Consider the following 15,291-nt stretch of genomic DNA (forward strand, 5'->3'; position numbering starts at 1 on the left):
TATGTATGTGCTTATAACAGAAGCTTCAGTATGCTTCTCATACCATCAGAATTGGGCTCATGACACTTCAATTCCTGTTCTTTGTCTTCTATAGTAAATTATGTAATTCCTTGACATGAGGAATTTCAGTTATTGACAATTTAGCACTACAAAAGTCAACAATCAGCTCCATTTGACGTTAATAAAGTCTTTATCTGTCCCTACATGAGTCTCCTTTCATCTAGGCTCACAACAGCCAAGGAGATCTGCTCCTCACAGAAACATTGACTGCAGCTCGAGTCCCCCAGACTAAATGCACAGGCTGGAACACTTCAGCATCTAACAGACAGTTCTGTACAAGAGGCAAAAAAACATGCCTGGAAAACTGAAAAACCTGAACATGAATTCACCTGCAACAGGAGGGCAGTCAAATACTCCCAGGTAACAGTCCCAGAGCAACCAGATTTACAGCATGAATAAACCACAAGTCTACAGAATAACAAGCCCCTGTATCTATACAGTTACTATCTTTAGTACAGGGAAATGAAAAGCTACAGACAGAAAAAATAAGAGATTCGAGGAGCACTACAGTACCCAGTTTTCACTCAGTAGAGAAAACAAAATCCCATAAAAGAGTAATACCTAACATAAGAGCAATGGCAAAAAACCACTGGCACCACAGACACAAAAGTAAGAGCCTAACCATCAAGGACATGAGATTTGTGGATGACAATTTAAATTAGTGTTTTCTGCCATGATTTGTGTGAAACACAGACAGTCACTAAATACAGTATGCCATTTAAGGGAGGGGGTTTGTTGTATGCCAGAGCGCCAGCTCTGGATGTTTTATCAGGTAAAGCCAGACATCTTAGAAGATAGTCAGTTTAAGTCTAATATATACAATTTTATTATGTAAACTCATTCAAGAAAACATCACAAATAGCTAAGCTAGAAATAACAGAGGACTAGAGAAATTAAGTATCGACCTTTCTTTTATATTTCTTTTAATAACACCTTACTTACCAATTCACCCTTTCCAACAGAGTCAGTAAAATTTCGGTGATATTATGATTTTTTTGACCATCAGCAAGAGAACTGTAAGTATTATTAAAAAGAGAAATAGTTGCAAGTCACAACCAAAGGAATTCAATGAAGGTGGAGAATGTGCACTTACTATATAAACCTATTTTCAAAACCTTGACTGGTTTTTAAGATAATATCTCTTTATCAGCTTTTGTAAGTGTTATAAAGCATATATTCTATTGTGTTCAACGGTAAGTTGCATTCTAGGGCAAATGGAGTTGGCCTTGGGCAAGACAATTTCTACTTCACTTCCCACATTTACAAAACAAGGATAATATTTGCCTATTTCACAAGAGTGCAGGAAGATTCAAGAGCACTATCAGACTACAGATCATTCTCACAGAACTAATGTTTTAACTATTTTTTAATGTTAATTTAACTAGTCTAGAGAGTATTTAAGAGCAAAACCAAAATGCAAATCACTTTAATTTCTTTTTCTAGTTACATACAGCAAGTATTGCCTTCTGGTTTGAACTACAAACAACTGGATAATGTTTAAATCTAACCACTTTTTCTCCTGTAACTTCAACGAATACAATGTATAGAGAAATAGCTACAAGTTTTCTGAAGTCTCATTTTGTGGCCCACAGTGCCTTGTGAACCTCTTCAAGGTTCATAAGACACTCTAGAAATGCAAGCACTTTATGTAATTAAGCACCTATTAATTTTCTTGCTGTATACACCCACACTCCCAAGATACAAAACGAGTTTCTCTATTGCAGAAAACAGTGTTAAAGCACACAACTGAAAGCTTCTGGAAAGAGAATATAAAAGAAAATTGCTTATATACACTGAATAAATAAAACAGCAATGTTAACTTCATAATGGAAGATATATGCTATATGCTTTTCCATTATGTTTTAGTAGACAGAACTGTCAAAACTGAGCCAAAACAAAAAAAAAAAACCACCACTTGTCATCGTCCTGCAGCATGTTGCTCTTCATTTTAGAAGTACGGGGAATGTTAGTCAGTGCCGTCACCACTTTGAAAAAAAGAAAGTCAAGGTAATTCAGGGTGATCAAGAGATCTGTGAATATTGGCCTAATTTATCATCAGCAAATCCTGACACTCTCAGCACACCCTGAGTGTATAACATTATCACCTCCAAGTTGACAATAGGAAAACGGGTGGTTTGCACTTGGCTGAGAGCCATAGAATCAACAGCAATGCCGAGCAGAGGCAGTGGAAATAGTGATTCCCACTGCAAAATATACTTCTACAGAAGCATCACATTCAAGTTTCCAACTATAAAATGTAGTCAAGGTGTTTCAGAAGTGAAGTTCTGATATTAGCTATGTATTTTTCTGGCAGAGGTCCAGGAGCCAGAACAGCAAACACATCAGCCAGACAGGTTCTGTGACATTCTGTATTTATACTAACACAGACCATCTTAACATCAGGTCCTTCTTCACTCCAGCCACCAGCAGTGCATGACATTACCATTAAATTCCCTCTCTATACCCGTTTTTACCTGCAACACACTTTCCCAAGAGCTCAAGACACTTGTGGACCTCTTTTGTTGGTTTGGCGTTTTTTTGGCACAGACTTATCCAGTTTGAACTGCCACTACCCATTACAAAAGAGTCAAAGGTCAGTCTTGCAGGCTTGTTTGTTTTACCCGCTCTTGTACTGAGACAGAGTAGTAAATGACCAAGTGCTTCTATTAATTTACCTGTTTGGCATTGCAACTTTCGTGGATGCTTTATGACAATTGAACTGCACATCATCCCTGCAGGTACTTCTAGGGGACAACTTTGAAAATTTTCTAGTTAAGTGGAAGGACCCTGACTCATCACAAATTTTCTCTGCCACCTCCATTCTGATATCTCCTCATGTTCTTCCTTGCTTCAAAGAAGAAAAAGATTGCTCAGGAATTGTGTCCTTATTGTGTCCCATTGAAAGAACATACCTTTCAATGAAGGACAGAGGATATTCGCTTCTGGAAACAGTTGGCACATCCAATCATAAACTTACAGTCATCTGACAAGAGGATACACGAAAGTGCACTGATGGGGGAACTACTTGAAAGAGAAACAAGCTGCCATAAAAAAAAAAAGCATCCTAGAGACATCAAGGAACAACCACATACTAGCAAACTTGCAGTTTACAATCAGACATCCTCCACATGGCTGTTAACAGCCCAGACACATTAACTAGGAGCACCTGGGTAACAGCCAAAATAAAACACATCCAGATCTGTACCTACACTAAGATCTATTTTTTAGATCCTTCTCACTCCTAGAGGGCAGTTAAGTATCTGCGTGGCATTGGGAACTCAAGAATACTTCTGGCTTCTAAAAAGCAGGCTTTCTGATACAGAACTATAGCCCTTTCCAGTCAGTCTATCCAGGCTCGCTTAGCACATTCTTCAAAGCTGCCTGCAATTAGGTTTCTTGTTAGAAGAGAAATAATATTACTTGAAACCCAAACTCTCTATGATTGTGCCCCAGGGGCAATACTTGTAGAATGATGGAGGTCAGTAGCACTACTGCAAATGCTTCCTGTAATTTCAGAGTAGCACAGGAGAAAACGGATGGGTGAAATTATACGGCAGCTGCCAAAGCAGTGAAGGGAGAGAAAAGAGGTACGTATCTCCTCTCCACACCCCTCCCCCAAAAGCCTTCTAACTCTCTATAAACAATTCTGTGAACGGTTTGGATGTTTTCTTCTCCACCGGGCGCACTTGTAAAATAAAGACCCACCGCACAAGACGAAGAAACAGCAGATGCCAGTTGACAGAGGAATACAAAGATAAAGTTTTCATGGCGAGACTTCATGGGACTACCTCCCGACTCGCTAAGAGCGCAGCGAAACCCTCCCCATGTCACTATTTTTGGTACCACTCCTGCTCTGGCCCCGCTGTGCCAGGGTGCTGCGGGAGGACTCCCAGTCGCCCCCGAGGCGAGGCAGGTAGCCCGGGGCGCCACCGCGGAGCCGGGCTGTACCTTTAAGGGGCCCGTCGCGGCGGGTGCGCGGCTGCATTCCTGCTCCGGAGCGGCGGCTGTCCCGACACGCCGGGCACGGCAGCCTGCGAGGCAACCTGCGCGCCCGCCCCGCCGCTCGCACCGCGGGAACAAAGCCCGCGCCCGCCGCCGCCAAACTTCCGCGCGGGGCAGCGGCCGCGTGGGCGCTGCGGGCTCTCCGCCGGGGAGAGCTCGCTGGCCAGAGCGGCGCCTCTCCGCAACCCGCGCCCCGGCCTGTCGGGGGTCCCTGCCGGCTCCAGCCCGCCGCACCGGGGCACGGGGAAGACGAGAGCCCCGCGTCCGGGCGCGGGACGGGGCGCAGACAAAGCGCGGCGGCGGCGGGACGGCGCAGGGCAGGGCTCCCCGCCCGGCGGGCACGGGCAGGTAAGCGGCGCGGCCGGGCAGAGCTCTCCGTCCGGGCACGGATCGCCGCCGCCAAGCCCGGGACGGCGGCTGGGCCCCCCGCGCTGCCGCGGGGCAGAGGGTGCCGCGGCAGCCGCTTACCTCTGGAGCGGAGCAGCGCTCCCAGCAGCACCAGCAGGAGCTGCGGAGGCGCGGGCAGGAGACAACCCCCGCCGCGCCGCCTCATGGTGGCAGCGCCCCGGCCCCGCGCCCGGGCCGCCCGCAGCGACGTCGCGGGCTCCTCCTGCGCGGAGCACCCCGGCACGACAGCCGCTCGCTCCATCCGCAGCCGCGGCAACTCCGGAGCCGCGGGGGCTCCCTCCTCGCTCCGCCCGCCCAGGCCCGGCCCCGAAGGAGGAGCCCTGCCGGGGCAGCCCCCGCCCCGCTCCCCCCAGCGCCGAGGCACTCCGCAAACTTTCGGCGCGGCAGAGGCGGTCCGCAGCCGAAGCTCAACGGCGAGATACCCACCTCCCTTGGCTACCCCGTGGGGCCGCCGCCCATTACCGCGGCGAGACCCCGCGGCTCGCCCAGAGCCCCCGGACCCCCTCAGCCCTTGCCCGGGGTATGGCTCCCTCGGCGCGGGCAGGGAAGCCCTTCCTAAAGCAGCCCCGGTGGCTCTCCCCGTCCCAACCCCCGCAGCATCGCCTAGGAACATTGCTCCGGGCTCTCGGCTGCCCGCCTCAGGGCTGCCCGGTATCCTCCGCTCCCCGCGCGTTACCACCGCTATCCGACTTGTTCCAGCTCTCTGTACCCAGGACATATCGTAGAACCCTTCTCCGCGTCCCGTCCCCGTTCGCCTAACTGCCTTCGAAAGGGAAACACTCACGAGCCCTTTGCCCAGCATGCATGTTGCTACCTACGAGAAACTTACGATTTTTCCCTCCGTTCGTGACAACTTTTCTGGTATTTGGTGTTTTCCTTATAGCCGCGGTGTGCAAAACCAGCTGACTATGCATGCATCTCAGACACCCTAAAAAAAGAGTTAGTGTCGTTTCCTGCAGAAATAGAAATTAACACTTGGACAATTGGCTTATATGCCTTCTGTTCTGTGCTTCATTAACAAGCAGACAGGCTTTCACTGGAGGTCACCCTTTGAGCCAGTTTTATGATCCTCTGTGGCATGATTTGACATTTTAAGACGTAGGGTTGACAGTGCAAGCAACTGTTGTTAAATAATTACTCTCAGTTGATTTCAAAGTATTAACCTGAACAGAAAGCTGACTCAGATAGTCCAAACCCTGGACCACAGGGGAAGATGAGAATTTTGTCAAATTGACACCAAAGGGCCAATGATAGAAATGGTCTTATTTAAAGCCTTCCCACAGATGAATCCAGAGGAAGCTGCAATTAATCCCATCCTTTAAACAATCACAAGAGTAAGAAAACAGCACAGCATATGATTGAGAGAATTCTGGCTCTCCTATTAATTAAGTGTAAAATGTTGAAGACAAGGGGTATTATTAAAAATGTCAACATAAAATTAAAACAGGGACTGGTCTTGACAAATTGTGCTCAATGAAAAAAAAAATAATCCAACACAGCTTCACTGAGAAGAACTCCCAAGAGCAGGAACACCACAAGAAACAGTAAGCAGCAAACCGTGTATACATCTACTGTACATGGCCACCAAAATTTTTAAAAAGCAGACCTTCTTCTTTATATGCCGAACCACTACTTCAAGATAGGAATAGTGTGTGAGTGCAATAGCACATAGACTATGGCATTGAATTCTTTGTATTTGATAGGCAAAGTGTACAAAGCTGCAGAAGAGTAACAACAAATACAGGTAGTCAAGAGAGACTGATTGAGGTGGAGAGATTAAAAAACTTCTCTGTTCTAATATTGACTTGGAATCAGTGACAGACTGAGGCAGAGAAAGTACACACAATAATTGTAAAGCAATAAACTCCAAGATATCAGAGTTTAAGATGGTTGAAGGGGAAGAGTTTGGAACAGTGGGTTAAAGTTAAGAGGGAGAAAACAATAACCTCACACTGACTGGGGACTGGCTGATGGGGGGGCTGGCTGACTGGCTAGCATGCTCACTGTAGCTCCCTAAAATACAGAGCAACATAACCAAAATTCATTTTAAGTTTATATTCTCCACCAAGGCTAGATCATCAAGTAGTATAGCTCAGAGGAGTCCTTCTGACTTCAGGCTCACGGAAGCTCCTAGAAGTTTAGGTGCTGAAGTACTGAGTGTGATAAAACTCAGACACAGGGCTCAGAACTTCCTGATAATTATAAACCTAGGTCATGGAACATTTCAGCTGTTGAGATGAGTATTTCCCCATGTTTGAAACAAAAGCCTCTTGAAAAATATTGTCCTAAATGCAAATAAATTAATTTGTTAGCTCTGCAGCTCTTCTCTCCCCAGGGAACAAATGTTTTTATCCACTCTGTTAAAGTGAGTTTACCAGTCCTCTGCATCTTGTGCTGTATTCTGGCAAATCACTTTCCTTTCCAAGCTCATCTTCCTTAAACTATACCTCTGTCTTATCAGCAATTTTGAAATCCCCTGGTGAAATGTTAGAGAAGCACATAGTATAATCTTTCACAAAAATCTCCTAAATAGCTTGCAGTTGAACAGATGAAAATTTATATTATAAACCTCTCAATTGCCTACCTATTGACACAATACTATGATTGAATATAGCCCTGATTACGTGTGGGATCTTTGAGGAATAATTGTAAAGTAGATTTATGCAGTGTAAAATGGATATTTATGGTAAAAGTAGAAGAGTTACTAAATAATGTTGGCAAAATTTAACCATATTAAATGGCTAAATTGCCTCCTTCAGACAATAACTTTAAGACTATGTAAATATCAGAATACACTTCAACCCATACACAAGGTAGGTGCTCCTATCCACACCTATGAGGGAGGAGCATCATGAAGCAACTTGTAATAATTTATAGATCACTGATAAGTGATATGTAACACAAGTATTGTAAGACAGATGAGAAAGAAGTAATTAAATTATAATTAACAATTAATTTATACGACAACATGCCCAAGCAAAAAACTGCACCAGTCTTTATAAATGGAACAGGAAAAAGGTTATTATCCTAATAACCATTTTGGGACATAATTCAGACACAACCCCCCCCAAAAAGAAACATTAGAGAAATAAACCAATCCAATGATAGAAAATATGTGCCATGAAACAATACTAATAGTTTGCTTCATTTTCAGGGTGATTTTAAATAACAAACCTGTGTCAGGAAAAAGACAACCAAGAACATGGTATCATTGGAAAAAGAAGAAAGAAAGGGACCAGAACCAGGTGGGATTATTAGCGAAAATATACTTTAACTGTTTTGAAACTGCAAAGATATTAAGAGGTTTAAAGAAGGAAAGAAAAGAAAATGAAAAAAATGGTCTCTTACCTATCAAAGTATTTTTAAAGGATTCAAATGAGCTGTTCCTTGCAAAGATGCTTCTCCACACCTCAAGTTTCCTGGAAGAGAATGACAGACTAGGTAGCTTAATTGTGTTCAGAAAGGTATGGAGCAATTGTGTTTTAAATATTTGAGATAGAATTAATGAATTTACCAGAATAAAAAACACACATAAAAATGGGCAAAATGCATTTGTGCTAAATCAAGTTCCCTTTTTCAAGTAATGTAAAGCTCACTGTGTGAACAGAAGGCAACAGACATGATACATCTTGTATGGCTTTTGGCATCATCTCACAGGACACTTTCACAGAACAACATTTAAAATACAGATAGGGGAAGGTGTGCAAGCATCTGATCGAAGGAAACCACAGTGGTCATTAGTCATTATTCATCAAAATGCAAAGGCACCTCAGATCTGTTTCAAGATCTGTCCTGAGTTCTGTTTTGTCTACTATGTTCACTGACAACTTAAACAATGCAATATTTATGCTTATAAAATCTGTGCTGAGACAACGGATAACCTCGAAACAAAGGTAAAGGAATGCAAACCCTAGGAAGGATGAGATCAGACATTCCAACCCCTATTGATAAATTGGTCAGGTTGTCCAAAACCAACAAGGAAAAATACAGTAGTGAGAAACATATTGTTCATGGGAAACAGAATGAAAATATAATAATCTGCACTGAATTTTGGACTAGACAGAAATACAGCATCTTAGGGTTGCATGGATAACAAACAACATAAACCAACAGTGCAGCACCACTACAAGAAATGTGTTTAATTCTGGAACACCTTAACAGGTGTGTCATATATGAGACAATTTGATTTCTTATATTTGCATAGTACTGAAGCCCCAGTTGCATACTGTGCCTGGTCCTGGCTGAACACCTCAGAAACATAAACACAGTTGAAGAGAAGCAAGAAAATAATAAGAACAAGAAATATATAAATCAAACCCTTTGAGAAAAAGCTGAAAGAATTAGGCATGCCTAGTCAAGAAAATAAAAGCTTCAAGCCAGATGCAGCTTTCTGATATATGCAAGAGCTAATAACATAGATGTTGATCAACCATCCTGTGTGGCTCAAGTAGAAAGCCATGAAAGAGTCAACTTGATTTGAAACAAGAAATGCTTAAAAGATTTTGTCGATCAGCATTCCAACTATGGATTTTTCAACAATGGAGCAGACTGTCTAGGGGGACTGTGGAATCTCTTCCATTGGATTTTTATAAGAGCATGGTTTGATAAGCATGTTGGTACTAGCCTTGACATGGTTAGTCTTGATACAGTACAGACAGGACTAGGTGATCTTTTGGAACCCCTTCCAAACTTAGGTTCCACAATGGATATAGCTCAGGAAATTCTATTTGGAAAGATAATTCCAAACTCTGCACTCTAAATGACCAAATTCTGTTTTACTAGTGAGCTCCACTAACTAAACAGAAAAGCCAGGAAAACAGTAAAATGTTCCCAACAGAACTCTAAGTTCAAGATAAAATCACAGGTATCAGACTACGAGAAATTCCAGTGGCCCTTTTAATTTCTAGTTATTTCTAGTTATTTCACTGGTACATTACCCACATCAGTTCCCTCTTCCATACCATCAGTGAGCTAAAGAGTTGGTAGCTTGGATTACTAGGTAAGTTAAGAGTCAGATTTTACCCCTACATAGGATAGTTGTATGTCCAACTTCACTGATAGACATGTAATGAAACAATTTCATTTTTCAAAGTGCTGAGGGATTTGCAGCTTTTACTGCTGGTTACCTAATTTGTAAATTATGGTCTCTGTGTTATATACATTAAATAAAATTTTAGCATTGATTTATATTTTATCGCTTTTTCCTTTGTTGTCTTCCCTTAAGTTCTCTAAGTACTGGCACTGCTACTGTGTAGCCAGAGGTGCTCTTAGGTGTCATAAACATTCAAATACTGTCACCATTGTCCCTTACAGTGTTTCTCAAGTTACTGTTCACTTATGCTTAATAAAACCACATGCCATCTTCTGCAGTGTTACCACAGTTGTTTTCATTTACTAAAATATAAAATTCAGGTTAGCAAGTCAGAGCTTATGTGTTACTTAATTTTCTTCACTTTTAATTAACTGCTGCTTTCTAAGTATTCCAATTGCACATTTGTTTTGGGAAACTTTATGATGATCTCATGGATGACCATTAATTCTACTTTACAGTGCAGAACAGCAAAACTAAAGATTACATTAAATTGCTACATTCAGAAGCTGAGATATAAAGAATCTTGCAAAAGGTCCTTTGTAATGCAATGACCAAAGTACAGATTCATCTAACCCCACCCCTTTTCGTGTGTGTGTCTAGAAGGTGGGACAGAAACAAACCTCCAAGGCCCCTCAGTCTTCCACTCTAGGAAGAAAGGGGAAAAAAAAAAAAAGGAAACAAAATCATAAGTAAATTGACTCTCAAAATAGGAAAAAACTCCAGATCAAACAACAGACCAAACCAAACCAAACCAAACCAAACCAAACCTTTCTTCATATTTTCTTTGAGATGGTAGCTCTTCCTGTGTTTTTTGAAAGCTGGTTCTGTTCCTTCTTTTGCTGGTGCCCTAACATCCTCTATGTAAAAATAATGCAAATAAACACCCTCTTCTATTCCTGATGAGACTCCTCCCTGCAGTGAAATGGCAATTATCCAGGCCTTGCACGACATCTGCATTGCAAAGGTAGCCTGTAGCCTACCCTTAGGAATTGCACAGCTTAATACCCTGACTCTGGCACAGAAAAGAAAAGAAAGGAAAATGTTCTCTTAGAAGCCAGACAAAATAGAATTCAGTTAGAAGACAGAAGCCTAGCCACCTTTATTCCCCAAATACATACAAATGGATAAGCAGCAAGTTGTGTCTCCTAAACTAATTTTTGACTCCACAGAGAAGCATATTCTAAAGAACTGAAGACCTGTGTTTTTCTTTGACTTCCAGCTATTAATGTAGTTTGCCATCAACAGTCTTTGTACTCAGATAAAGAGTTTGTGGTAAAAATCAATCACACAATCATAAAGAAAGGTGACCTTATATCTCAGCATGTGGAATATCTTTGATGGGCTCAGTTTTCCATTCTTAAAAAACCTAGAATACATGAATTGGGCCTGTAAAGAAACAAGTAGTCATGGGAATAGTTGTGAAAGACATTAACATTTCTTTCTCTCAGCTCACACATCTTTCTTGTTTGCAGAAGCCCTGCCACTATGGAGATGTAAAAATGTAGACAGACCGATAAAGAGTTTTCTTTTTTGAAGATGATTCACTTCTAATACTCTATTGGCATGATGAGTTTGGCAAGTGCTGCCAACACAAACAAGATACAACCCTTGAGTGTTTCTGATAAGATGTCAGCCATCTGCTTTCCTATCGGGTGGCTGAATCAGAGATACCTCTTAACACCTCTCCCTCTGTCATACTAGCTCTTGATAGATGTGAATGAGGGAACAAATTAATTGCTCCTTACTAGCATTGGGTGAGACCTGAATAAAAGCACAGGTGGGAGCAAGATCCAGACTTGTACACGCCCTCCACATGAGTCACCCACACATATACACACACATCCAACCTCCCTCCCAGTCACATGTACTTGTGTCCATATCATCACAACTTTAGGACTTTAGGAACTTAAAACATTAACATGATATTAGCATTCTAAGAGTTTAAGGTAATCTGGGTTTGTGTCTTGCATTTCCATTTGTGCTTCATTTTAGGTCTGCAGGGTTGTTGGAAACTCTATCAGAGACTTGAGTGAGCAAAACCCAACACTTTTAATGCACAGGGAAGATCATGTCACAGAGACTGCAGGTTTCTCTTGTTTCTGTTTCACTTAACTTAAAACACACTGAGTATGTTTAATAAATATCAGACATGGACTCTAGCCGTAGAATTTGAGAGAAACTCTGATCCACATCTAAACTTTACATATTCAAGGAACACTTCTTCCTTCACTAACACAGTGTAAAATTTAAATTTAGAAACTTAAGGATATTTTCTTAATATCTAATGTTATTATCAGATTCAGAATGGTCAATCCATTTTGCTGTGGTATAGAAACTAGAAGGATAAAGTTAATAAATCAAAAGAAAAAATTTAAAACATTCCTCAGATAAAACTTAATTAGGTCTTATTTTTCTACTATATTCTGAAAAATGTTCCATGTTTCCTCTAATCTGTTTAGAATTAATTGCCATAATCATTTACTGTTTCAGTCTCACTTGGCTTATACTCTCTCTTGGTAAGTGATTTGATTCTCCTCCTAAGTACTCCAACCATTGTGTCATTGTCCAGTCTCTATCTTCTCTTCTACTGATTCCATAAAGGTGTTACTCTTGAAAATACCTTATGTATTATGTACCAGAAAGGAAAATAGCAGACATTCATAACTATGTCCTCTTATATTATAGAGTGAAACACCAGGATACTGACGTGTGCTTATGATGGAAAAAGTTTCTACTGCAACTCCTGTACAGCAGCAGGGTTCCATGGTGCTCTTTTCCAAAACCCTTTTGTGTAGCTAACAGATAGAATTAAGATTGTTTTGTAAGAATTCCACTATTTTAATGAAACTGTGATCTCCTCTTTTTTTTTGTTTTGTTGGTTTTTTTCCCTTGACTCCATCATCTGTTTTTCCATGCAGATCTTATAAGACATAATATTTTCAGAGTACTTTGCATGTGATAAATCTCTGTTCTGCACACAGAAAGCTATGTGCCTCTCCCATTAGAGGTGGCCACTACAGCCATCACAATTACTGCTTCACTTTATCCCCAGACACAACAGCTCACTCCCACTTAGATTTGCCTGCTCTCTTGCATGTGCACAGAGCTGTTTACTTACTATAATTTTCTCACACAAACACCTTGTCTAATGGATAACAGAGTCTGGCAGCTTATGTTTGTGAGGAACATTCGATAAGTAGAAACAAAGAATGAAAATTGCTGGCCTTTTTGGGTTACCCCCCAGGATGAGCTAAACCTTGGCTGTCAGAAATACTTCCCATGCCAGAATTTCATCGTGTTATTTATTTTTACCAGGCATTTTAAACTTTTTTTTGCTTGGCATGAGAGATCCTGCAAACTCTGCCAGAAATGGCTGTTTTTCTTCTCTGCATCATTAGTGGGGCGGCATTCCAATAGAGAAGGGTCACTCATTTGGTACTTAAGTACTTTTAAAGATGTTGTCCTTTCCTTCCTGATGAGATAATGGGAACAAAAACTGGAGGAGGGTCTTTCAATAGTTTGCTCTTACAAAAAAACCAACTTTGCTTGCTAACACTAAGCTCAAAATCAACCACAATTTGGACCATGCATTTAATACATGCCAGGAATCTATTATACAGCTTACAGCTACCCTTGATTTTAAAATGAAGATGTGGCCTTCACAAGCCACAGAGTACGTCATACTATGATTCCCTTTTCTCATAAGCCCAGAATTCAAAAGTACTCCTATGACTGAGGAGTAGAAGAGTATTTCAAGGGCTTTTCCCCCCAACAACTTGTATTTTAATCTTGGAGCTTGTTTAGACCTAAATCATCAGGTGAACATAAAGTTCATCAATATAGAGAGAACTCAAATCAGATCAGACCTCTATTTACTTTTTTCCCGTCCAGCAGTTCAAGACAGAAAATAAAATCTTAGCAATACAGATTAAGATGCAATTAAACTAGTAAATGAAGAAGAAATTATGATGGCATAATGTTCACAGCACAGTTTCCTGTATGCTTATGACATCTTACTAGTTAAGTATATTCTTGACTTAAGACTTCCAGGGACAATTACTGGTGTCACAGTTGAGCTCTGTAATGGTACAAATTCTGGCTACTTAAGAGAGCTGCTTCTGTTATCATGTTCTATTACTATCTGGAAAACACATAGTTGTTTCCAGAATTCATCTCGTGGTAGATGTTAGGAGTGAGAAACTTTGTGAATTTTATTTCTCTAAAGATCTTAGAGAACAGTGTAAGTTCGAGCTGTCTAGGTTTTGCCTGAAGAGGTAAACCAGTATTAATACTGCGTTATTTGGGAAAAATAATTCATTTACTTATGCTAAACCACTGGGCTATAGGTGAAACACATAAACAGTTCATTCAGTTCGAGAAGACTCGGGAGAAGCATTAGAAGTACTGGATCTTTTTCTGTAAATGATTCCTGAGGAACCAGCAATATAAAAACATGGATTTCATCCCATAATTTCATTGTGATTTTGGCTGACCTTTTTATTTAAAATAATCTTATTTTTAGTGCATGTGTTTAGAGAGTTTGGTCATAATTCATATAAATAATTACTAAATAAAAAATTTAATGAGATGTTTTAATGGCTTTGCAACTGACTCATAAATGAATCATCCAGCTTCAGTGCCATTGATTTTTTAAATTACTTACACATTACAAGATTTTCAATAATTTACATAAATAATAGCATGTGAAGCTCTTATTCTCCGTTTCTTCAGATCTCTCCTCAAAATTCATCTCTGCTATGGTGCCCAAAATAATAGATTATCAATAAAGATTGACAGTGGTTCACACCAATGTTTCTCTCCTTGCAGAATAATTTGGTTTTTGCGTGTCTTTCTGTCATCACACCTGCAATTTTATTAATTATTATGTACAAGGAAAAGCTCATCTGGAAAATATGTGGGAAGCCTCAAAAAATACAAAGCACTTCCAATCTCAAAAAAGCTGAGTTCTGCACAAGCCAGGCTCTTAGCTAACTTTTAAAAAATAGTATAAAGCTTTGGATGCTCAAAGGATGAACAAGAAAGGCTAGAGACACTTTCTTAGTGTTTCTGTGAAATTGTCTTATACTGATTTCATAGTCAGATGGAACAATACTGAAGACTGTCCACAGCCTAGTTCTTTGTACATTGTAGATGTAATACTTAAAGCAACAGCACTTGAAGAAAAAAAAGTTTGTTTCCTCCAACACATCTAACAGGCTGTATTGTAACTACTTTAGTAATAATTGTTAAAATTCTAAGCAAATGAAACATTTCATTCCAAGAAAAGTAATAAAAGCCAGACAAAATGATTCAGTCTGTTTAAAACAAGGCATTTCTTCTGGAATTTTTTGCTTGATATCTAGTCCTGTTTATTATTCTATATAATACTCTCTCTGAAAGAGGAGCTGTTTCTCAGGAGAACTTTGTCTAATAAAAATAAAATATTTCAGTTCAAAATTGATAGTATAATTTAGGAAGATGAACATAAAACCAGAAAAAAGTAAGCTCAGCAATTAAAATAGTGGGGGCAAAATATGTGGTTCTGGAGAAAACCAGAAATCTGATTTTCACTAAGTTTCTGAGAAACACTTACAAAACTTACACAGAAAGCAGTTTTTCAGTCCATGCATCTTAACATAATAAAGACATTTTATTTAATGACATAATTTAAATTACACCACTGGCTATTTTCAAACTTGTGGTCAAACGGACTCTTATATAACTAAGTT

The 15,291-nt window shown here is 40.4% G+C and overlaps 1 protein-coding gene across 1 annotated transcript in view; it reads right to left on the reverse strand.

Moving 5' to 3' along the window:
- The window catches only part of LRP4 (LDL receptor related protein 4), an 82,852-nt gene extending 77,664 nt beyond the window's left edge, over window positions 1-5,188 (reverse strand). Inside the window, exon 1 of the mRNA XM_085063796.1 lies at window positions 4,531-5,188. Within this exon, the coding sequence (XP_084919922.1) occupies window positions 4,531-5,188 (658 nt within the window). The remainder of the gene's footprint in view (window positions 1-4,530) is intronic.
- Window positions 5,189-15,291: the final 10,103 nt, after the last annotated feature.

The sequence above is a fragment of the Lichenostomus cassidix genome, chromosome 5 (genome assembly GCF_008360975.1).
Source record: "Lichenostomus cassidix isolate B80296 chromosome 5, HeHo_3.0, whole genome shotgun sequence".
In the NCBI taxonomy this organism is placed as follows: Eukaryota; Metazoa; Chordata; class Aves; order Passeriformes; family Meliphagidae; genus Lichenostomus; species Lichenostomus cassidix.